Source organism: Toxotes jaculatrix, chromosome 20 (assembly GCF_017976425.1).
Source record: "Toxotes jaculatrix isolate fToxJac2 chromosome 20, fToxJac2.pri, whole genome shotgun sequence".
NCBI lineage: Eukaryota > Metazoa > Chordata > Actinopteri > Toxotidae > Toxotes > Toxotes jaculatrix.
The window spans coordinates 20,206,388-20,230,740 of NC_054413.1; the positions used below are offsets into that span (position 1 = coordinate 20,206,388).

General features: G+C 45.5%; 2 protein-coding genes across 2 annotated transcripts in view; one reads left to right on the forward strand and one right to left on the reverse strand.

Annotated features, from left to right (window-relative positions):
• The first annotated feature begins 197 nt into the window (after positions 1-197).
• On the forward strand, positions 198-3,290 carry pigm (phosphatidylinositol glycan anchor biosynthesis, class M). Its single transcript, XM_041065366.1, has 8 exons — positions 198-568; positions 1,069-1,242; positions 1,362-1,482; positions 1,570-1,810; positions 2,003-2,106; positions 2,289-2,443; positions 2,593-2,694; positions 2,915-3,290. The coding sequence occupies exons 1-8, from the start codon at positions 398-400 to the stop codon at positions 3,080-3,082; spliced, it is 1,236 nt and encodes a 411-aa protein (XP_040921300.1). The 5' UTR covers positions 198-397; the 3' UTR covers positions 3,083-3,290.
• A 6,840-nt stretch (positions 3,291-10,130) lies between these two features.
• ahrra (aryl-hydrocarbon receptor repressor a) overlaps positions 10,131-24,353 on the reverse strand; it is a 59,105-nt gene continuing 44,882 nt past the window's right edge. Inside the window, exons 5-9 of the mRNA XM_041065365.1 lie at positions 20,021-20,110; positions 16,606-16,750; positions 16,205-16,338; positions 15,285-15,496; positions 10,131-13,551 (exon numbers count right to left, since the gene is read on the reverse strand). Coding sequence (XP_040921299.1) covers positions 12,408-13,551; positions 15,285-15,496; positions 16,205-16,338; positions 16,606-16,750; positions 20,021-20,110 — 1,725 coding nt within the window. The 3' untranslated portion in view covers positions 10,131-12,407. The remainder of the gene's footprint in view (positions 13,552-15,284; positions 15,497-16,204; positions 16,339-16,605; positions 16,751-20,020; positions 20,111-24,353) is intronic.

A 24,353-nucleotide genomic window follows, 5' to 3' on the forward strand; every position in this document is an offset into this window, starting at 1 on the left:
AGTGGTGGAAGAGGTAATCACTTCCTTTACCAAAGTAAAAGTACCAACAGATCAATGAACGGGCCCCTCTAATCTGTAGGATCCTGAATTGATTAATAGCAGAGGAAAAAAAAACAAAAACAAAGTGAGTGCAGCTTCGTCCTCCAGCCCAGCAGGCGGCGCTGATGCATGAAGGCGTTGGTAAAAGCAGTTCCGGAGATCTTCCTGGCTGTCATGTTTGAAACCTAGACCGTATAAAAAGAAACTTCGTTCGTGAAACATGACGATAATATTTCCACACATCTGTAGAAGTTGAGATGGCCGCGGAGCAGCGGACGGTTTGCTCGGCGAACTGCAGCTCAGAGTAGTTAGCTGACTTAGCTTCTGCCTGCTAATCTGCGCTCCTGCTCGGTCGGAGATGGAGCGGCTGATCTCCAGGCTCACGGAGACACGCGTCCTGTTCTCGGTTTCCCTCGCTGTGCGACTGGCTCTGGTCGCCTACGGAGACCACCAGGACAGGACTATGGTGGTGAAGTACACTGACATTGACTACCATGTGTTCACAGACGCGGCCAGGTTCATTACCGAGGTAACAGCAGTATGACAGCGGTTATTAGCCTGGTAAAGCTGTTAGGTCCCTGAACGCATTAAAAAAGGCCAGTGCTGGAATTTACTGTAACTTGTGAGGTACTTGAACTTTACTTGATTATTTGCCATGTAAAGCACTTTGCTTCAAACCTATATATTTTACTGTACTGCATATATTTATCCTACAACCTGACAGTACTGCTCACTGCAGGTTAATGTGTCAGTAATAACAGCCCCATAATACAGTGCTCATTACATAATGAGTACTTTTACTTTTAATATATGTTGTTGCAAATACTTCTGTACTTGCAGGACTTTTACATGTAATAGAGTATTTCTACACAGTGGTGTGGTCAGCAGACCTACCTGCAGCAGGTGTACATGCTGTTTCTGCTCCTTCGTACACTTCTGAACAGAAACACAGGGGCATTATTTTGCTAGGAGCTAGCATTTTTGTTTTTTTTTCATTCATCATTTCAATGTGGGAAACCTTCTGCGCAGGGTGAGTCTCCGTACAACAGATCAACCTACCGCTACACTCCTCTGCTGGCCTGGCTTCTCACCCCCAACATCTACCTCAGCGTGGTATTTGGAAAGATCCTGTTTGTTGTCTGTGATGTGCTGTCAGGTCTGCTCATCTACAGAATCCTCCGCCTGCGAGGTCTGGGCTCTGAGGTTTGTCAGTCGGATCCTTTCTGAGCAGAAATCTTTGATTAGCAGAGCTGACTGAGTTTAGAGGCTTCCTGCTCAGTGCAGATAAAGATGTGTTTTTGGGGGTTGGGGTTTATGTTCAGACTGCACGTCGTGTTTCTTCTCTGTGGCTCCTCAACCCACTGCCCATGGGAGTATCGAGCCGAGGGAATGCTGAGTCCATCCTGGCAGCCCTGGTGCTGGGGACATTACTCTGTGTGGAAGGTAAGGAGGTGGGTGTGTGGAGCTCTGTAAATGAATACCTATGTTCCTAATACTGGCATGTAGATCAACAGCTCTTTGCTCTTTTAGGCCGGCGTCTCAGGTGGGCAGCTGTTCTGTACGGCCTGTCAGTCCATATGAAGATCTACCCCATTACATATGCTCTTCCCATTGCACTGAGCCTGCGTTCACCAGAGACCAGAGCCGAGGACAAAGAGAGGTGGAGGAGGTTCCTCAGGTTCATCGGCAGCTTCCTGAACGCAGAGCTCTTCCTCTTTGGAAGTGTGGCCGGAGGAGTTTTCTGTGCGCTCACAGCACTCTTCTATTCCATGTGAGATGCAGACACACAGTAGCTGGTTTCCATCACCTGTGATTTAGAGCTTTAAGTGCTGCGTTGTCATTTCTCAGAAATAATGTCAACGTCATCCTCTCATCTTCCTTCCTTATCTGAACAAATACACTAACTTTTCATAGCTTTGAATGGAAATGCTCGGGTCACGTGACTCCTCTCCTGTCCTGTCAGGTACGGTTGGGAGTTCCTTCATGAGACCTACTTGTACCATCTGACCAGACGGGACATCAGACACAACTTCTCTCCATACTTCTACATGCTCTACCTCACCGCAGGTATTCATCCGTCCAGCAGGGACAGCAGGAGACAGAACTACAGCAAGTTCTAGCTCATGCAGACAAACATTGCTTGTGGTTGATGAGGTGATTTAATTAAGTCAGGTCTTTGTTAATAGGGAGTGTAAACTTACAGGAGTGATGCAGACTGTTCAGCTGGTGTTTGTCTTATGTTGGAGCAGACAGCAGGTGGAGCCAGTGGCTTGGCCTGGCTGCCTTTCTCCCACAGCTCATCCTGCTGTCGGTAGCATCATGGTCCTTTCACTCCGACCTGGCCTTTTCCTGTTTCCTTCACACGGCCGTCTTCGTCTCCTTCAACAAAGTCTGCACATCACAGGTACATGAACCACCATCAGCAAACAGAGTCTAGGCAGAGATCAGACAGAGCCGAGCTCCATCTCTCACCCCTTTTTTTCCACTTTCCCCCATCAATCGTCCAGAGTCCTCACAAAGACTTTAACAAAGGTGTGTGTTATCCTTTCTCAGTACTTCCTGTGGTACCTGTGCTTACTTCCACTGGTCATCCCTCACCTGAGCCTGTCACTGAAACAGGGACTGGGACTGCTGCTCCTCTGGTTTGCTGGGCAGGTAAATCAGCTACAGTTAAAACTTTACACCCTCTGACTGAAAATGGTGCATTTTAAAAGGCAGATCCTATAATTCCTTCCAGATACTGCTGAGTGTTGCGTTGCATCTGTCAGTTGTCTCGTGTTGAAGTGTGTAGATTCACAACGGAATTTGTTTTGAATGAAAGAAGGGAAACTGACCTTGGTTTGAAGCAGCTGTTGTATTTCCTCTCTCACATCAGGCCATGTGGTTGGGCCCAGCCTACTTCCTGGAGTTTGAAGGGTACAACACCTTCCTGATGATCTGGCTCACTGGTTTGCTCTTCCTGATCATCAACTGCTTCATCCTGACTCAGATCATAGTCCATTACAAACCAGCACAGACTCCACAGAGACGAAAGGCTGAGTGATGCTCAGGATCTTCTGACTTCGACCGCAGCTTCAGTATAAAGATTCAAAGGATTTTCCACATTCCACTTGTTTTTAACCAAAGACGATGGATGCACAAAAATAAAGTCTGTGTTCTGCTGAATCTCAGTCTCTTCAGTGCTTTTACTGCTAATTACTTTGTCATGTAACCATTGTACGGTAATCTTACCACAGACCAGTCATACTCATAGTACCACTTTCTGAGCGACAAAGCCACAGTGGTATTTTCAGTCTTTCTGAGTCGAACCCACTGATTAAATGCTTTGCCGTTGCAGGTCAAAACCCTTAAATCCTCAGTGACTCACACTGGGCAGAAAACTGCCGTTGCTCTTCTTTCTTTGGGCTGAAACTTTGAAGTCCGTCCCACCTGTGGCCGCTCCAGATGACAGAGCAGATGTTTTCCATTTCCTGGCAGGGGCAGCGTACCTGCTGTAGATCCCAGATCACACAAAGTTCCCCCACAGTGTTAACAACCGTGAACTGGGCATGTTTTCTTGGTTTGGAGAAAAATACTTTAAAGTATTGTTGCTCATTGAGATCAAATACATGTGCTGATGAATCAGTGCAAAGAACTGCCAGTTAGCAAGAGAGACACCAGGAGAAACTCTCTGCTGAGATCTGAGGCTCTGACACTCGGGCCAAAACAGGGTATAAACGATGGGAGTGTTTGTTAGTATGATAGTTCAGGAATATGGTCATCAAATGTTTGACAGAAGTTCAAATCGTTGGAGGTCAAAGGTCAAAAGCCAAGGTCACTGTGACCTCACATAACACGTCTGTGGCCATGACTCAAGAATTCATGAGCTAATTATGACAAAATTTCACACCAATGTCTAATAGGGTAAAATGACAGTGATGATGTTCTGTATCCACAAGGTCAAAGGTCAGCTTCATTGTGACATCATAATGTTCAGCAAAAACTCATTTCTGGTCATCGTTCGCCATCATAACTCAGGACCTGAATGGCCGATTTCTCCTGAAGCACCCTGCTTCACACCTGGGGCAGATGAGGGTGAGATGGGTCGTCCTCTCCTCCACTGCCGGTCCTATAACCGGCCTTCTGTCCTCCGAGACTCCCAGCACACCACCAGGAGGAAACTGTGGTCTGAGATTTCTAGGACATGTTTTCCATCACACCACTGTAACCAAACCAACAAACAAACAACAAAAACAATTCATATTTTTTAATATTATATATTAATATTTTTCTTGTGACTCTCCAGAGGCCTTTATGTTGCACGTTTTAATGCTAAGACAAAGGCAGTCTGCAGCCCTGCAATAAACACCAGCGTCTTTAAGTTTAAAATGAAAATACATGATGTTCCTACCTTATTATATTCCTGACAGTACATTATGTTTAACCTCTCAGCACTGCACAATACAGTTCAACTACTGCTTCCAAAGCTGAATACCACACAGCTGAATTAACACCTCTCTAAAACAGTTTCAACAATGGTTGGTCATAAACTTCATGGTTCATTGCAGGACTCTTCAATTAAATGAGTTTCAGATACATGGATCTATTAAACAGAATGTGAATATAATGGCTGGTTTCTGACTCGTATCTATTCCAAACTTCTCTATACTCTGCACGATAACTACAAACTGAACTGATCAGTTACCAAACTGAACTGGCATTGTGTGAAATATCTGGTACTCTCCCTGATCCATAACATAAACCCACCCTAAACAAATCGGTTTGAGTATCAGGGTCTTTGAAGTTTATTAACATTTATTTCTTTTTATAGCACAACTAAACAGAAATGTCTCTGCTGAATAACAAAAGCTTTGCATGTTGGACTTGTTGGGCAAACTATTTAAAACACCTTTAATCATAATTAGTATTATAATCATTTAATTTTTAAAAGCCCTGTTGCAGAGTAAAAAGTTATAGTAACAACATCCCTTCACAAAATCACAAATATAAAGCTACTACTACACTCTTGTTTAAAACAAAAATAAAGTAAGAAAATTTGATTGGTTTAAAAGATCACCATACAACAGGTGGAACAACCTTACTGCATCAGTTTACTGCATCAGTTTACTGTCCTCACAACCAAACACACCTGCGCAGTCAGAGTGCGTTAATAAGTCAAAGCCCGCCATTTTGAGGCAAAGTTAGCAGAAAGCTTTTTACTGTATATACAACTGAAGCAACCGGACCTACGCTGAGCTAACAACAACAAAAACGGCCAAGACACTGAACACATTTGATGCAGAAAATAATGCAACAAAACGGTGAAATGCACTAAATACACAGAAAACTCACCAGATTAACGCGGTCAAAGAGCAAATCAATAAACCGGCAGTGAGAGGTGCAGCGGGGACACTTAGCTGATCCCGCACAGCGCGTTTCACCTCAGGTGTGTTCACAGGTAACGTTCCTTTAGCCACGCTGTTAACGGGCTGCGAACGTTTCTCCACGTTCATCCTCTGAGGCCTGCGGTTCAAACATGGCGCCCTCCTCAGGTTCGGTGAAGACGGAGCACGTACGTACGTACGTGCGTGACGTCAGAGGAAAACCGCCTGAGTGCAACGACAAAAATAAATTAATTTCGTTGAGCACTGTAAACTTAAAATGACAAATTTGTTCACGTGACGCAGAAAATTAGAAGCAAATTAATTAATTTTTTTTTTTTTTTGAGAAATTACAACCCGAATTCTTCATCGAACTTTTACTGTTAGTCATGTCTACACTGTGGACATGGTCAGCAGCAACACTCAGGCTGGCTGTGGCCTTTTAACGGTGCTCGGTTGGTACTAAGAGGCTCAACAATATCCCCCACTCCATTACACCACCACCAGGAGCCTGAACCGTAGATCCAAGGCAGGGTGGATCCGTGCTTTCATGTCGATTACTCCAAATTCTGATGCTACCATCTGAATGTCTCAGCAGACCAGGCGACATTTTTCCAATCTTCTGCTCCAGTTTTGGCGAGCCTGTACAAATTGTAGCCTGGTCACTGTCACCGGATAATTTATCACAAGATGTGTCTGACTCTGTACATGACTCTTCTTCAGCTGCAGTGCGCAGCTGTCACCAACAGGTGGCAGCATTTCCCAGCAGGAGAGGCCGGATCAGCTTCCATCCTTGCGTAACCTTCACAGATTAATCAGTCAACTAGAGCATGAACACAACGCAAAACAAACAGTGCTGGCAGTGGCTCCATAATCTCACTGTGCTTTCCCCTAATCTCACATGGAAATTATTAGAGCATTCTCTTAAGTCCTGTGGGTTCTGAGCATGTTTGCTGGCCCTGGCCCACAGGACCGATAATGGAAGCATGTAACAATGATGATAAGAACTGTACGTGTGTGCGTGTATGGGTGTGAATGCATGAATTTGTGCAAGAAAACGTGAGATTTACAGTAGTCACAGTTGAATTAGTGTCTTTCTGGGGACATTTTTGTAAAGCACTCTGATTGTGTGTGTGTGTGAGTGAAGGAGCTTGTCTTCGTGTGTGTGTGTGTGTTGCATATGTGCGTGGATGTGTATGACTCACGGTCAGCTGCTGCCTGCATATCTACTTTATGAATCACCAGGTTGCACTCAGTAACCTTTCAACTGGCTGGTCGCCGCTGGGCACATACTGTACACAAACCACTTCATTTTCACACAGGACACCAGCGCATTCAGCAGATGAGTCTTTACATTCTTAGGACTGAAAAATATTTTTTTAGAGCACAGATTCCCAACCAGGGGAACTTGTACCCCAGGGGCTACTTCTGTAGTTACTGGGGGGGTAAGTATCAGTATGATAATATTCAACATTCACATGTTGACGTCAGGTGTGACACCTGAGCATGTAGCCACTGAGAGTTCTGGGGAAAAAAAAGGAAATCAACAACAAACAGTCCTAACAGGAAGACAGAAGTAACAGGTAAATGTCTGAAACATCCAGCTGTGAACCTGAACAGTGACAGTTCAATAGTATGAGAGTTCTGTTCTCACTGTCCACTTCTCCATTATTCACATATTATCCAGTTTAACTCCATTTCAAATGAAAGCAATAAGGCAAGGTGGTCTGTTTATTGTCCATTAGCTAAGTGTAGTGAAGCAGTGGTAAGGTTGTTGGGCGGGGGATTGCGTGACTGTCTTCCATATGCTTAGTAGGGTGTGTGTATATGTGCATGATAATGTGAATGCGTGTATATGTATGTATATGCGTGTCTGTGATACATACCCTCAAGGATTCTCCTTATTGTCACCGGGGATGTGGGTGGAGGAGCTGTGGACATTGTTGTGTCTGTGTATGCATTGGTGCATCTGCCTGTATGAGTGTGTGTTAGCGTGTGTGAGAAACACACAGAGAGTCGGTGTGACCAATTAGGACAAATGGTGTGCGGAGCAGCAAAGAGTGGGGTATGAACGGTCACGCAACCTTGCATGGTATAGGATTATAGGTCCTGGTCTGCACACACACACAGAGACACACACACAGACACACACACACACACACTCCCCCTCACAGATACAGCTGTCAACAAGCATCAAACACTTTGCTTATACTACAGTTGCCCTGAGCAGTCTCTCCTCTCTTTTGATTGGATGTGCTCTTTTCATTGTTTTCACCCTTTTCCCAAGCAAACTCCTCTTTTCTCACCTCCAGGTTTTGCCCCCCCTCCCATTTTCACCCTTTCCCCTCCATGTGCTGAACAAGTGTCATTACAGATGGCGTGATGGAGGGTTGCGTGCACGCCGACGAATATTAAACATTTAAAGTTCATTGTCACGTCACCAGTTACAGAGGAGGATACTACACAGTTAGCTGTGTGTGTGTGTGTGTGTGTGTGTGTGTGTGTGTGTGTGTGTGTAAGAGACACAATTGCATGTGTAATTCATGTTATGGAGCTTGATCCCTGTAAGGTCACAGGGAAGAGCTACGCCACACAGCTTCATAGTTAGTGGTGTGTGTTTCATTATCCTTTTTAAAATTCTGAGTTGAGTCTGAGTTTGAGTCTAGTTTGAAAAACTAAAAGTTTTTCTGTATTTCCTCCGATAAAAGAAGTTCTGAAAACAGAGAAGTTCCTTTACAGAAACCTTCCTGTGTTTCCAGAGGTATGAAACTAAAACAGATAGGGTTTCCTATCACAGATGCAAAGTAATGAAACTTTATGTTCTGGTGGTTGGTGCTAACCTGGTGCAGTCAGTCCTGCAGGGTACAACCTCACACAACAGGCAGCACCACAGTGTGGATCACTGCTGTCTGTCACTGTGACTGGGCCACTGTACTGAATCCAGCACAGACTGGAACCACGAACGCTGCTCTGTGCTGCCGTGAACTGCACGTGGAGAAATCCGAGCTTTGAGGAAACCAATCGTCTGTGGTCTGATTTGTTCTCAGTAATAATCAGTGTTGATGTGACGCTGACATACTGATTCACAGGTCAACGCGTACATTAGGCCGATGTTGGCGTCCATGATTAATAACGTGCAGAGTGAGTGACTGGTGGTTTCTGATGAAGGAGAATATGAACCTCAGCTTCTGTGTAAAATCCACTGATGGTAGAAGCTGTTTTACTGTAATTTCATGGTATGAATCAGCTCCCAGTAAAACACTGATATTGTAGGAGTGTGTGGGAAACAAAGGAGAAATGAATAAAACTGAAAAAATCTTTTTTGGTCACTTTTTCTCAGGTTTGTTTGTTGTACGTTAAACAGAATAATAATAAAACAAAGAGCCTAACTCTTTTAAAAGATGTGTGAATGCTGGTCCTGGAACAGTCATTATTTATATTATATGACCAAAGATGTGATAATCATAACAGGATTGGCTCTAATTTAATTTACAAATAAACATTAGATGTGGGTCACACACACACACACACACACACACACACACACAATCCCAATCAGTAAAATCCTTGCACTAACTGATCCTGGTGTATCCTGTAATTCCCTGTAAGCTACACTCTGACTGAGGAAACAAACAGGAGCTTCTGGGAGGGATTAGTGGGAGGAACCATGAGAGCTGTGGAGCCAGTGGAAAGGCTTGTTAGAAACCAGTGAGCGGTCCAGTGCAGTGAGGGTGAGTCAGTCAGTGCCTCCACTGGTCCTGAGCTCTGGAGTCAGACTCCACTGAGGATACAAAGAACTTCCTCTCCTCCTGTTCTGTCATACCTGACCAGGTAGAGCCAGAGAAGGGAACTCAGTGTTACTTATGGTGGCTATTAAATATAAACTGGACCTAATATTTAAATAGTTAGAAATAAAAGCGCAGTTTCTCAACATGAATATTTAAATAATAATAATCTTATTATAATCTATATAATAAAACTTGCACTGTGACAGAGACTGTACTCTCTTTGACATGATGCAGTTTTTATTTGACATCCAAACTGTGCGATGTTGAAGCTGCTAACCTGTTCAGAGAGAGGAACAATGAACAGAAATCCAGCTCTCCCGGGAATCCTGAGGACCAGGATTTCACCACAGCTTTTACGGTTACATCTCTTTCTCTTTTTGTCGCCTGCCTCTTTTCTTGCCCTCCGCCTCTCGATGGATGCCAGCGTTCCCCTGGCTCCGGCCCTTGTCCCAGTGGTGAGAGACGAGTATTAAGTTTCCCAGATCGTGTGAAGGAGCTGTCATGCCAACTTTACAGCACATTAATCATACAGGCAATGTGGCTAGAGATACTCTGTATCCTGTTCTGCTGAATATTAATTATTAATAGAGACACAAATCTGAAGGATGAGACCACGTTTGCTATATGTGAAAAATTCAAAAGCTAGTAAAGAGACAAGGACGTTAAGTGAACAATATAATTCGGCAATTTTTCTTTGTTTGAAGGTTTACGAGAGCAGGAAACCATAGTTTGGTTTGGTGACACTGTTCAAACTGTCTGTGCATCTGATGTGTTTTATACCATGAAACAGTGATTTGAATGTTACTCTGAGCAACATGTGCTGAAGTCACACATTTTAAACCAGGAATTTGTCGTTTACAGCTGTGTAATGTTCAGCCCTCACATGTTCATATGTTACTCGCCTTGTTTGTGATCAAGAACAACACTTGGCCCGGGTTTTCCATATAAAGAAAGGTCTTTTAATAGATAAGTTCCATTTGCAAAAACACGTAGAAACACTGGAAGACACTGCATATGTACACTGTGTTCGCTACCTTGCAGCTACCTCCTCCATGAGACAAGCATGAGTCTTTTTAACAATTATCAAAAAAGAGCAAGAAAAAAGCCATATTCACTGACCTCAGTGGAACAGAAAAGCCTTCAAAACTGTCGTTTTTAAATTATACACGTTTGCGTCTTACAATAAATACGAATTCAAACATTTATTGAAATGAACACACACAAAGAGAAAAGGACAAATTCAAAACAGTGACACCATAGAGAAGAGTTGTGCGTGTCGACTAAAAACCTGTCTGTGTAGGCTGAACTTCAACTCAACTACTCTCAGTAGTGCAATTTAGGAACTACTACAGTAGCGTCACAGAACCGAGACTGACATCGAATCAATTTGGTGCTTTTAATGAATTTGTGCAAAAAAACACTGATTGTGAAGAAAATGTCTGATGTTTTCCGACTGAAAAGACGACGTGTGCGTTTGTTTCAAAGGAAGTGTGCGGCATCTGCAGCGAGAGGCTGCGTCGAGCTGAAGCGTTGATCCAAGCTGTACAACATTAGCTTTGACATTAAATGACAGAAATGATTTGTACATTCAACCGGAGTTTGAAAATGGTGAGAGCGTTGTGCGCATTGAAAGAAGAATGAGCATCGAACCTTTTAACCTTTAAAGACTCTTTTCCTTCACTTCAGTCAAACACTTTTCCAAACAAATAATTAACATGGTGCAGAACGTTTTTCTTAGGTCCAGGTTCATCGTAGGCTCCGCAGGTCAAAGGTCAGTTCTGCTGTGATTTGAATTGAGTTGTTCTCACGTTTCAAGTGTTAAATGTTACATGCGCCTTTCTTTGAAATCAGTTTTGCCTTTGACAACCTGAATTTTTTTTTTTACTGCGCGCTCTGAATTTCATTTTTCTGTTTCTTCCTTCCACACCGAGGTCAGAGCCGAGGAGCGAGCGCAGAGCGGTGCCTGTAGGCCCGGCTGTAATTCGCTGCCTTGCTCAGCGGTACTTCAGCAGGACACAGGCTGGAGCCACAGGTTTGTGGTTGAGGGTTGTGTAATCACACTGTTCCTAGTTTCATGAACACATGTAGTGAATCTACTTAAAGCTTTGGCCATATGAGGAGTTTTACATGTTTTGGTCCATGAACTACAAACTGCATTTACTCTCCATCACTGTCCATGACTCTGCAGAGAACAGGGACAGTTTCTAAACCCATTCCTGATGGTGTGTTCAAGGACGCTCTGACATAAGGATTGCATTGTAAGCTATGCTCCTGGAAAATCGAATTCAGCGCAAACACAGATGTGAAAAAAATGACGTGAATGTTGCTGAGTCATGCATTACAACCTGTTTTTCAGCAGCCACTCAGTATCAGTTATCTTTGTCCTTCAATGCGTGGATGGTGAAATATATAATCTTGCAACCACTGTGTAACTTTGACCAAACATTTCTTTTTACTGCAGTGGATTTCAAGTCAGTTTCCTGTGTTTGCATGTTGATTTAATAACTCAAATGCATAGAAACCAGTAGTTTCCATTCATACATCACTGGAGGTGGTAATGAAAAAAGCAGGTATAGTTTAGAACACCTGTATCGTTAAAGCACTAAAACATGCAAAACCAGCAATAAGCTCCTTTAAATCTTCGAGGCAGATTATGCTGTAAGTTGTAATCACTGACTCCTAAGCATGTTCTCATGTATCAGCCTTCTCCCTTGAATAAGCCTGGTAGCAGGTGTTAAGTCATCTCCTGTGTACAAAGTTTACAAAAGTCTCTTTTTACAGCAAAATCTTTGTTCCTCCCACGAAAGCCTGGTGTGCACAACATATAAAACACAATGAAACGGTGTTTCTAGACATAATTTGTCTCATTGTCTCTAAATCCAAAAGTGCCTGGAACCAACTACAAAATGTATTCTTTAAAAACAAAATCATCTAAATCATCCGCAAACTGGATTAAAAACTTTATTTCTGATTGTCACGACGCTAACGCTAGAACCTGAGCCTTGATTGTGACCTCTTCACCAAAACGAAGAGGCGCTTGACATCCTCCGAATCCTGATAATCAGAGACTGTCCTTTTGTTATGCTGGTGCATGTGTATGAAAACGATAATAATACAAAGCACAAGAATGCACACTGATTGTTTATGTGTGTGTGTGTGTGTGTGTGTGCAGGTAATTACCTGCGGTTGTGTGCATGTGTGGGTGATGCTCCGGTCAGTCTTACGGCATATAAATGTAGGGACTGGACTTGTGGTGTCCTGTGCTCATCACACACGGCATAACGTTCCTTGGACCAACCATCATGGACTGATTTATGTCATGGCCGCTCTCGGGCCACGGTGGGGAGTCCATGGGCTCCCGCTTGATCGAATGGATCAGGCCGTGACCTTTGAACTCATAAGTGCCGTGCTTGTTGTAGTCCGGGTGCATGTAGGCCTTGTGAGGGTCCTGTGGGTAGACGTGTGAGTCCATGAGGTTGACGGATTGGTTGCTGCATAGAGAGTCTGAGTGGGAGAGTCTCTGAGGACTGAACTGGCTGTTGTCGTTGTGTCCCAGGTCCTTGTCGCACTTCAACAGACGTGCCGTGTTATTCCCGCTGTTGTTGACTGCATAGTTGTGATAGCTGCCGTTGTTGTACGGCGGGCTGATGCCTGCTTTGCCTCGCTGACAGGGCGAGTACTGCGGGTCATAATAATCTGCCTCTGATTTGAGCTGCAGGCCGGAGCTCTGGTCGTACATCCCGTTACCATAGCGACGGTCCATGGCGTCTGGGTCGCGGCAAGCCCAGGGTCGCCCGTAGGCGTCGCAACCGTTTTCGGAGTCTGAGTCGTGCTCTACCTTGATGGGGGGCATCTCGGGCATCAGATGGCCATCGTAGCATTCTCCGTAGCCGTTCTCGCTCTTCACCAGGTCCACGCAGAAGCCGTCCGGGTCTGTGGGAATCTGGGTGTTCCCGTAGAGCTTAGACACAAACACCTCTCCACCTCTGCTGCTGTGGCAGCTCGGGGAAACGCGGTATGGCTTCCCGTACTGACCGGCCTTGTTCAGGCGGTTGGAGGGGATGTAGCCAACACCCTGGCCCCCTCTGAGGGGACCTGAGTTTGGCCGCAGGGGCCAGCCGCCACCCAGGCCGGGGCTGAGACCTTTATGGGAAGCCATGGAGGACTTGCAGTAGTTGAGGGGCTCCTCCTGGTTGTAGTAACCATCAGGGCGGTACTTGAGGTTGTCTTTGGAGAGCGGGGTCCAGGGGGTGTGGTGACCTCGCTGGGTACCGCCAGGAGTGGGACACGAGAGGAGGAGAGGGTCTGCAATGTCACCCATTCCTCCACTGAAGGAGTGTCTCCGGAGGTGTTCCCCTCGCTCACTGTCAGGGGGAGGGACAGCATGAAAAGGGGGGAGGCGGGTGGGGGGGGGGGGGGGGGGGGGGGGTCAAAAGAAAGAGAATGAGATCATTAGTCACAGAACGAGAGGACAGATCAGTTTCACAATCCGTACAGGAATGTCCACAAACAAAAACTTTTTTTTCTCCTGATTGACGAGTGACTCAGAGCACAAATATCTAGGTTTGGTTCACTTTAGTTCGTCAGAGGATCGATCCAAAAGTGACTCATCTTTTCCGGGATCTGTCTCATCTGTAAATTGAGAACAGAGTCAACATGCAGAACCCACACATCCACGATGAGCAGCACTCCGAGTTTATAGGCAGAACAATGAAAACACCGCAGCAGCAAACATGTTGCTGCCGTGTGAAAGTCATGATCGATCCGTGGAGACTCCGTGATAACGAACACGCTGAATTTCCCATCATGCAGTTCATATGTTGATCAATATGTAAGTGGATGCTTTTAATACAGCTCATATCAGAAAGGCTCAAGATGATAAAGCTAAACTCTACACTCATCATCATTATGAATAAAAGTCTATTTCAGGCTTTTTGGTTATAATGAATTGGACTTTAACACTGATCAGAGATAATGAGGGGATAACAACAGCAGCTCTGGAGCAGCAGCAGTAATTTGTGTCTTTTCAACAACATTGCATTGGAAAATACACATTTACATGTTTTCAAGTGCATTATGGGAAAAGATGCACGTCACATTAGCTCACCTGTTGTACTTTTCCTTCAAATCAGGTGCCATGTATGTACACACAGCAGTCTGCTCATACTGAAGACTCACCCTAAGAAACCTGATGGCCTCCCATCTAACCAACCAAGCTGCTGTCCACTTATAAGTAATTGGTATTTTGACACTGTCCATGTTGCTCTGGGTGATGAGGAGAGAGAACGAACAGCAGAGGGGGTGGTAGGCCTCTGCTCGCCGACTTCAGCTCAGCCTCCCACAGCTGTTAATGATGCATGAAGCACACAGGGCCTCATCCAGGCTGAGACATGTATTTGCTCCTAATTGGCCACAGGTAAGGCGTCCAGCTCGCTCGGTCTGGTGTCAGAGCCTGCTGGGCGAGGACAGGCCTCGTGTTTGTGTTGGTAACTGGGTCTCAGGGTAAATGCTTGTGTGTTGATGAAGCTGTTGCTGGGTAATAAGCCGGTATCTCTATAACATATGTAACTTAGAAATGAATAAATAACAGATGAGGGCTGATGCACATGTATTTTTTAGCAGCCTCACACTGCTGTGACAGTGTTTCCTCTGCCCGTGTCAGGACATGATTTTACATGTACATTAACAAAGTAAACATGTCACCCTTTATGAATTACGAAAACATCCGTGGGCTGATTGGTGACAAACTGCATCTGAAGTCTGAGCTTCAACAACACTTAACTGATGCTGCGGCGGCCGTGGCCTTTCAGGCTTTAAAATCCTGACCTTTACTTCTAGCTCCCCCATCAGGCCAGTCAGTGTAATTTTCTAGAGGCCATAACAAGGTGCCAGAATGCATCAAACCTCAACTGTGGACCAGCGCGGTCTGAGACATCAAGTTTGTGTTAAAAAGCTTGACCTTTAATTAGCGTATGACACCCCCATTAAAACAATCAGTGGCTTTACACGGCGACACAGTGTGAATATTCATCGTCCCTCCAGTTTCTGTTGAGGTTGGAAGGATGCTGATCATGTATGAGGCCTCTGTCCCTCTTACCCATGCTCCAGTGCAGAGATAATCCCTCCTCCTCCTCCTCCCTTGTTCTTTCCCCGCATTAACATGTTCTTCATTTTCATCTCAGTGATGGAGGGCAGTAGGAGGGGTACAGCTATGCAGAACAGAGCCAGCTGTGGCGGCATCAGAGCCCCAGAGGCCGACTTCTTTTTCTGCCCATGGAGGAACTTCAGCCGACCCTGGAACTGCATAGTCTGGGACAAAAGAGAAGGAGAAGTCACTCATCACTCCAAGATGTACACAAAGCAGGAACAACAACAGTACACACACCACTGACCACATCGCACACATTCGTATTTAAACAAGACTAAGATCTTCAGCCATGTTAGTGGCTCTGTGAGGCTGCACATGTAGCTAAATGCTAACGTGTGTCTTTGCTGCAGTTATGTTGACTGATGAGGAAAGCATCTCACCAATATTTGATCACTGCCTGGCTACAAAAGCTTCCAGCTTATATCAGAAAATTGCCATGTAGAGTTCCTGTTGTGAGGCCGGCAGAGCAGAGCGGACTGGGTGACACTGAACTCCGGTGACCCTGACCGAACGGTCCAAACCCATATTCCCGTTGCTCTGTCATCAGGGCCTCTAGCTTTTCCACTGTTGGTCTCCAAACCACTCTAGTCACAGCCATGAGGGATGAACCAGGCTCCTACTCTGCTGCTGTGTCCAGGCACCCAATTACCTTATAATGCCTTGCAATGCAACTATAAATAACTGTGCACACTACGATTAAAAATGAAGTTTCACTGCACCAAAGGGGTCATAATACTTTTTACAGGCCTGGGTGTTCTCCCAGAGAGCGGGCAGCTTTTCCTCAATGCTCACTTTTTATGTTTTGAACAAACTTTAATGCACTGAAGCTTCTGTACAGTTTAGCTGGTAGTTTGGTTCAGACCACTCACCAAGAATCCAGAGGTGCTGTCCAACAGGCATCGGACTCTGGCTATGAAACATCTGTTGAGGAAGCAGGAGAGCTCAGGAGGAATTCCCCCTGCCTCCAGAGAGTGAAACTGGCTGCTCACTACAAACTCCTCACCTGGAGAAAGACGGAGGAGGAGAATCGTTTCATTTCAACAGCAGATCTACAAAGAGTATGTCAGTTATCATGGGATAACACTGCTGAGGTAACTTAATGGTATCAGTGAGTAAATGATGACACTGATAGATTCTACCTTTGTATTTTCAAGATGGAAGTTTTAATGAAATCATTTCACATTTGACTAAGAAGGCGATACGCCATCACCACATACACAACTTGTTCAAGGGACCTGCCCCCCCCCCCCCATCCCAGCGAACTTCTCACCAGTCCCTGCAGCTAGATGGCCATCCTGGTGTGCCGACGTCCCCTGCTGCGGAGGAGGACACATGGCCCAGTGGAGCTGGCGTCTGAACTCCTGACGGTCGTCTATGTGAATGTAGTCAAACACATTCTGGTGCATGACGTCAGTCTGTGGGGAAGGTTTTCATTGGTCAGGGAAATATTTCAGTGAAACATCTTCATGGTCGCACACATTTCTGCTTTTAGATCTCCTCAAAGTCTTAACAGACATGAGATTGCGTGTTGACAGCATCATCCACACGGTGACTTTGGACCAGAGTGCTTTGCTGCTCAGTGCCATCAGTGCAGCTGGTAGCTGCTGTTTGGGAGGGGGGGGGGGGGTTCCTGTCAGTGCTGCTCAGATACACTCAGTCTGCCTCAGGACTCCCAGGGAGCATGCTAACTTCCCCCATCGCACACACAAGGACTGTACTGGACACACAAAGTCAGCGGAAGTCACAGAAACACACGCACACTTACTGTACATGCATACACGCCTGCACATACACACAGGCAGGAGCATTTAGCCTGTACAGTAAGAGTAAGGGAAGCTGCAGGGCCAGTGAGGGCAGCTGTGTTTGTCAAACATCGCGTGACACCGGCTCCCGAACGGCAGTCCAGCCCAGCTCACCCTCCCCACACAGACACACACAGACACACACAGACACACACACAGACACACACACACACACACACACACACACACACACACACACACACACACACACACACACACACACACACACAGACACACACACACACACAGAGCACAGTGAGTCGGGTTCCAGCCCACTCTCGTCATGCCTCTCTCTCTTTTCCAGCAATAGCTGTGCTTTCTGTCATTCCATGACAGATTCCTCACTAAAATGTTTAACCTTCTCCTCTTCCCTCTCTCCCTCCTCCCTGCTCTCTCTCCATAATTTCCACACTGGTGGCACGCGAGGGTTTTTGATCGCCTGCCTCTGAAAACACAATCTGTTCCCACCGTCTTCGGCGAGCGCTTCGTCCTGTGGTTTGGTTCCCTACCGGCAGTCAGGCAGACAGACGGATCGAGTGACTATTGTTTATGTTTCTCGTAAAAAACACAGAGAGGAAAAGAAGAGGAAAAATGGAGAATAAGTGATATTTTCGCTGACCTTCAAAGGCTAACTGCTCCAGTAACAAATGGGATCAAAGGCCAGTGGAGGTTTTCTGCTCTTCTCCAGGGCTTTCTTGTGGTGCTACTTATGAAGCGTTCTCTTTTCTTTTTTTGCCTGTGGTATATTAGGGATAAGTGTCCTTCTGACTACAGTTGTGGGCTCAAAATTATGCGACATGTTGTCAAGGCCTGAAAGGCGAACTATGTGACTTAAAAACAACCAATGGCTCCTTTGCAGGAACCGAACATGTGGGAAAGTCTAAGAAAGTGTTTTGATGACAGTCTGAAATATAACGTGATGATCTGTGAGCATTTAAAGAGAGCTGCTTTGCATGCTGGGATGCTTTGGTTCACAGCCAAGCTTGTTGCTCGTCAATACACCGTCTCTTATTTTCTGAATTAGAAATACTGTGTGAAGTGATTATGATCACATACTGTCACGCTCAGTGACCTGCTGTGGTCAATCTGAGTTCTGTGCACACACACACACACACACACACACACACACACACACACACATTTTGCTCAGCTCAGTCAGACAGGCCCCTCACAGAGCTGTTAGCAGAGCTGTGGATTTCTTTGTTTACGTCCAACAGCACGAGACGTGCCAAACATGGGCCGACTTCACGTCACCACCAAAGTTTGCAGCGTTTTCAAAGTTTTCTTGTTACTGATTTGAACAGAAACGTGTGGAAATGTTAGAAATCCCAGATTGAAAACTGTTGATGGAGCCACAAGTACACACACGCATACACACATCCCACAGTGTGCACCTTACTGTTTTAATTTCCTTTGTCTGTCTTTACTGACACACACACACACACACACACACACACACACACACACACACACACACTGTGGCAGGACCACTTTGGTTTTCATGTCAATTTCATGGTGCTGGGTTACTGCCCCCGCCTGCTTGTAAGCCAAATGGGAGCACTGTAGCAGAACCATTTCTACCTCAACATGCCGGTCTGCTGTGTGTATGTGTGTGTGTGTGTGTGTGCGTACATATGTGTGCGCACGTATGTGTGTGTGTGAGCAAACATGAGGGCAAAGGAGGAATTTTAACAGTGAAAAGCACTTTATTCATGGTTTGGAAGGAGAGGGCTGATTTCAGCATGGCAGGACAGGACAGCCGTGTTGATGTCATCCATAATTAATGACTGGCTGGGTTTTGCCGCCAGAGACGAAGGAAGCTAAACCGTTTGTGACTTATCAGTGGCCGCACGCAGACACACACACACACACATGCAGACACACACACGCAGACACACACACACGCAGACACCCACAGACTGTATCTCAGGGTGAAATGGAGGTCTTCACCCTTCTGTGGCCTCATGGTTCACTCTGCCCTCTAGACAGAGTTATCAGGCAGCAGGGAGGCAGACTGAAAGAGAGAGTTTTTACTCTGGCTCATTAGCCGTGGGATGAAGAGGAAAAGAAAGCAGGGAGCGATGGATGCAGGAGAACAGAAAGAGAGACGGGGGAACTTGCTGAATCACAGCAGAGCTCAGATCTCTGACCCGTGTGGAGCCAGCACCTGGACAGAGGATGCTCGGGTGGATTTATTATCTTACCTGTAATAAGTTAACGTTCAATCCTCCAATATGATGAAAACTATGACATGGTTTGATTGTGAATTTACTGTATAATAATAAAACTGTTGAAGGTATAACTTTAGGAAATAAGCGTATTTGCTTTCTTTGGTTTGATTAGAAGAGAAAACTCCCGTGTTTGCACGGACACGAGGAAACAGGAGGAAACAGCTGGTGTGTTTATTACTGAGCTCTAGCTGTTGGGCAGATTGTGTTACCTTTGGACAGAGGCAGCAGTTTCCCTCTGTTTCCAGTGTTCATGCATATTTCCCAACATGACAAACTAATTCTTACAGAGAAAGAAACCTGAAACCGAACGTTCAGGAAACAACGAGGTGAATATTAACACTGTTTTCTGTCAGGTGCTTAAATTCCTGAAATAGTTTTATGGATTCGGGTTACCTCAGCCGCAGGCAGGGGACTGACAATTTGTCAAAAGCCTGATAAATGGAGCTGATAATGTGACCGGCTCAGTGCAGAGGGACGCACTGACAGCACTCTGTCTTCTTCAGAGACGTGTGGCATAACGTGGACTGAAAGATGACACTGTCTGTCTGTCTGTCTGCATTTCAGGATCCTGGCATTAAACACTGATCATCATACAGAGTCACACATTCATTAAACAGCAGGTTACTCACATTTATTACTGAGCACAACTCACCTGATGAAATCCCAGATAATCCACAATGGTTGAAGAGGCATAAAACACCATTCCATCACCGCTCACCACCAAGGCAAAGCCTGTCAGAGACTACACACACACACACACGCACACACACACACACACACACACACACACACACACACACACACACACACACACACACACACACACACAGAGGGACAGGAATAAGCTGTGACTCAGGGCAGTTCATGCAGAAAATAAACTCAAGTGAAACAAATACATAACTGACAAACACAGAACTGAAGGTTATCCGTGCCATCTCTGAACCGCTAACTTCAGGTGGCATGATTCCCACGAGGCCTGCACCCAGCAGTAAGAGTCAGGGGGGTTTATTTATCTGTGGCTACAGTCGTTACTGTATAATTATTCTTTTTTTTAAGCCAGAGACAAAACGCAGCCAGAGCTTGACTGGAGCCAGATTTTTTTATAGCACGATGTTCAATTTATATCATTCTTTCCATAATTCTCAGAACAGCAAATAACAGTAAAAATGGAACAAAAGATAGAATAATACAACACTGAGGCAGGAATGAAAGACAGATGGTCACAGAGCTGAGGAGGCCAAATAAAACTTTGTGATCTGTAATGCAAATATTGCTTTTGAAAGACTTCTCAGAATATTTTCTGGAGGAATTTAGATTCATGTTTTTTTTTTGAAAGCAGTTAACTTGAAGATGACATACACACTAATTTGCTCCCCTTTAAACTAATGTATTTCATAAGTCAGAAACTTTGATGATGAAGTCTGTTTGACTGCTAACATGCTTTGATTTGTGATACTAAACACACTGATTAAAAGCAGAGAAACACACAAACACAGCCTGGATCCTGTGCACACGAGGGGGAAGAATGTGTTTGGCCTGCACAGCTTACACAGACAAGTGTTGATTAAAAAGAAAATTTTAAATAAATACATAACTGGCTTCAGTCAAACGAGGAGGGATGGATGGATGGATGGATGGATGGATGGAGGGAGAGGGAAGCAAGAGTGAGAGAGCAAAATGACACAACAGGAAGGAGATGTGGAAGAGCGGGAGAGGTCTTCCCCTGTGTGTGTGCACAGCTATGATAGCGTGACAACAGCGAGGCTACTTGACTTGCGTGACTCCGGCTGCCAGAATCTGTCACCTCTATTTTACTGCGAGACTGTGCAGGTCTTCCCTGGTGAGAGTGTGTGTGTGTGTGTGTGTGTGTGTGCTTTACGTGATATATATCCCTGTGGCCTCTAAATTCACACTCGTACTCTCTTTTCTTCTGCATCTCCCTCTTTCAGTTTCTGCCTGCAGTGACCTGAGTGGCTGAGCAGTCACTGCTCACTGCACATGTTCCACCCTGACCACGTGTCTGCGAACAGATTCATCTGTCGTCCGAAAACCGAGAGCTGAGTCACACTGTGGGGGGGGGGGGGGTGGGGAGCGGGGGGCAGCGATGGGACCCTGACTCAGGTTCTTGCTGTGGTGTGGAAGCAGATGTTGTTTGACAAGTTTAACTGGCACATGTTCATGATGTCCAGTGGGAGGGTGACCACACACGCACGCACGCACGCACGCACGCACGCACGCACGCACGCACGCACGCACGCACGCGTTTTCCACGCCGGGTTTCATAGATCTTTATGTGCCTGTGACCGAAGGCGTGCAGCACCTTCTGGACCGAATGTGGAATCAGTGCGTCTCAGTACAGTTTCCAATATGTTGGTCACCCTGGGCTGTACAAACATCAGGTAACAGCACGTCCAGGCCAAATCTTATTATAAGAACAGTGGATTTGAAAAGATGAACAGGTGTGGTTTCTCAGGATCTGGGACCTTAACTTACCAAAGGTTGTGTGTAGAGTGGGATGAGGGATTCAGGCGGTGTAGCTTTGTGCTGTGTGATGCAGCCCCAAATCTGTCTGATTAATTTATGGGATTCATTCGTATGTGTGTCTGGTACTTAAACTTTTCCGGTCCGGTCACAGAGCATGTGTTATTCTGATTCTGATTCACACAGTACGGGAAATCTGAAGCTCTAATGACTCAGTGATCTGGGATGTGTGTCCAAACAATGGACATAAAAATGTACTGGATTGTGATGCTGCCTTTATGAGGTCCCACATACATGAAAAGGCCAGAATTTACATGGTGGGTTCATCTAGGTTTATTTAGCCAGTTCACCTTTCTCCGTTTCTGTTCCAAGTCATTGAAATGCCACAGTAAATTTCTGCATCGCATCTTCTTTTTAAAGGACTTTGACATTTTTATTCTCCTGGAACGAACAGGCTTTGGACTCGTGACCTGAGAGAGCATGAGCGGGAGAAAACGGTATATTTTGTAGGTTGACTCGCTCCAACATGGAACAAAGTGCATTTACTCTTCACGTCCAAGACCACTGTGGGAACACCCATCATTTATATTGGAATGGGACGGCCCATTTACAATTTATTTAACAGATACGAGCTGGAGCTGGAAAGAGCAACTGAAAAAATGACTGTTCGGCTGTAATGATTATTATTTTGTTTTGATTGTAAAAGTGCATCGGAACAGCTCTTGTTCTTTAAGAGAGAGAGAAGAATTCCAGAAACCAAGTGAAGCTGGCTGCTCTGTGCTGCATGCTGTTTCTGTATGTTTTCTCCATTTTCTTTTCCCTCAGTTCCTCACATACTAAAGCCTTTAGGTAATGGAAACAGGCACCTGCTGCTGGCCCGCTCCGCCACATATCTGAAACTACAGCGCCCCCGGCTCCCATAACCGCCCCTGGGAGACTGAAAGCTTTGACTTACTAATCTTAAGAGGCGCTTTGCATGCAGAGCCCAAAATAAAATATATGTTCACTGAATTTGGATGCAGGGGAGCGGGAGGGGGGGGGGTGGGGGGCTGAGGGGGGAGGAGGGGCGATGGTGGTGGTGGGGCAGCCTCGTCTCATTGTTTCTTTGGTTTTCCTGCTGTCTATCTGTCAGAGTGAGATGAAAGCAGCGACGATGAGGTCATGACAAACATGGAGACCTGCTCCCCCCGGGAACACACTCACATCCTACACACAGGTTAGAGCGACATGTGATTCTGATAAACTGAGCGACGTTTGGAAAAATGTTGGATATCAGTCAGTGAGGTTCAGATTCCACCATAATAAAAGTTTCTTGTATCAAACACTTTGCAGGACATAATTAAAAGTTTCCTCTGATCTTCACTGAAGTTCTGAGCCTTGATAGCAGCACGTCTCCAGGCAGAGTCCGTCAGCCCATCGCCATAGCCCATTGGTCCAGACTGAAGTATCTGCCACGAAATTCAATACGCACATTCATGGTGCCCAGAATATGAATCCTAATGCTTCTGCTGATCCCCTGACTTTTCCTCTAGCTCCATCATGAAGCTGGCGTTTGGACAGACTGCTGTAAAGATCTCCACGTCTCCCTCCGGATGAGCCGTAAAAACTTCAGTGAACTCAGATTAAAATTTCAGTTTGTCAGATACTTTGGTTTCTGACAAAAATGTCTGCAAAACAAAGACATTCCCATGAGCCTCGGCTGTGCTTTGTGTTAATTGGCAAATGTTAAGATGTTCAACAACAGTGTTAACGTGCTGCTTAACATCATCATATTATCTGTTTCCATTCAAACACAGTGCAGGTTTTCACAGGCTGTCAGACAGCACAGCTCAGTCTGACAACCCAGCCTCAAAGGAACAAAACACTGCTGTGCCTTATAGGTTATTTAGTTGTTCTATCTATTGTATTTATATGAAAATATATTTAAAATACAATACAAACAGGCACATGCAACGCCACCAAACACACAAATGTCTGTGAGGCCCCAGCACAGGTTGAGTCACGCAACGGGAGGCAGCACATCACTACGGTCGATCTGGCCTTTTGTTTACGGTCCCATTGAGGACAGCTAACACGTTAACGGAAGCATCAGCGGATCCGCTCTGCGTGTCTGCACTCACAGTTGTCGGCCAATGATCGGTGTCATAATTTGTTGTTTGACAGGCAGCCATTAGGATTATTGAGAGAGCGACGATGATCTGATGCTCGGGCCGTTCCTATGTAGCTGCTGCTGTGTGTGTGTGATTATAACGACCTGTCTGCTGTGATGCATCCAACACAAACAGAAACGATCCGGGAATCAAACAACGTATCTTCATCGTGTGTGTTGTTGTTCAGCAGGGTGTCCCCATCACGTCTGTTCTTCAGAATGAAGTGAAGTAGTTTCACCGATAATTAATGTGTGGTTCCAGTCCGATGAAAGGTCAGAGGTCAGCTGACAAAACACACTTCTTATATTTGCACTGATCACTGTTGACAGGCTCGGTGTGTTCTTCTCACTCTCT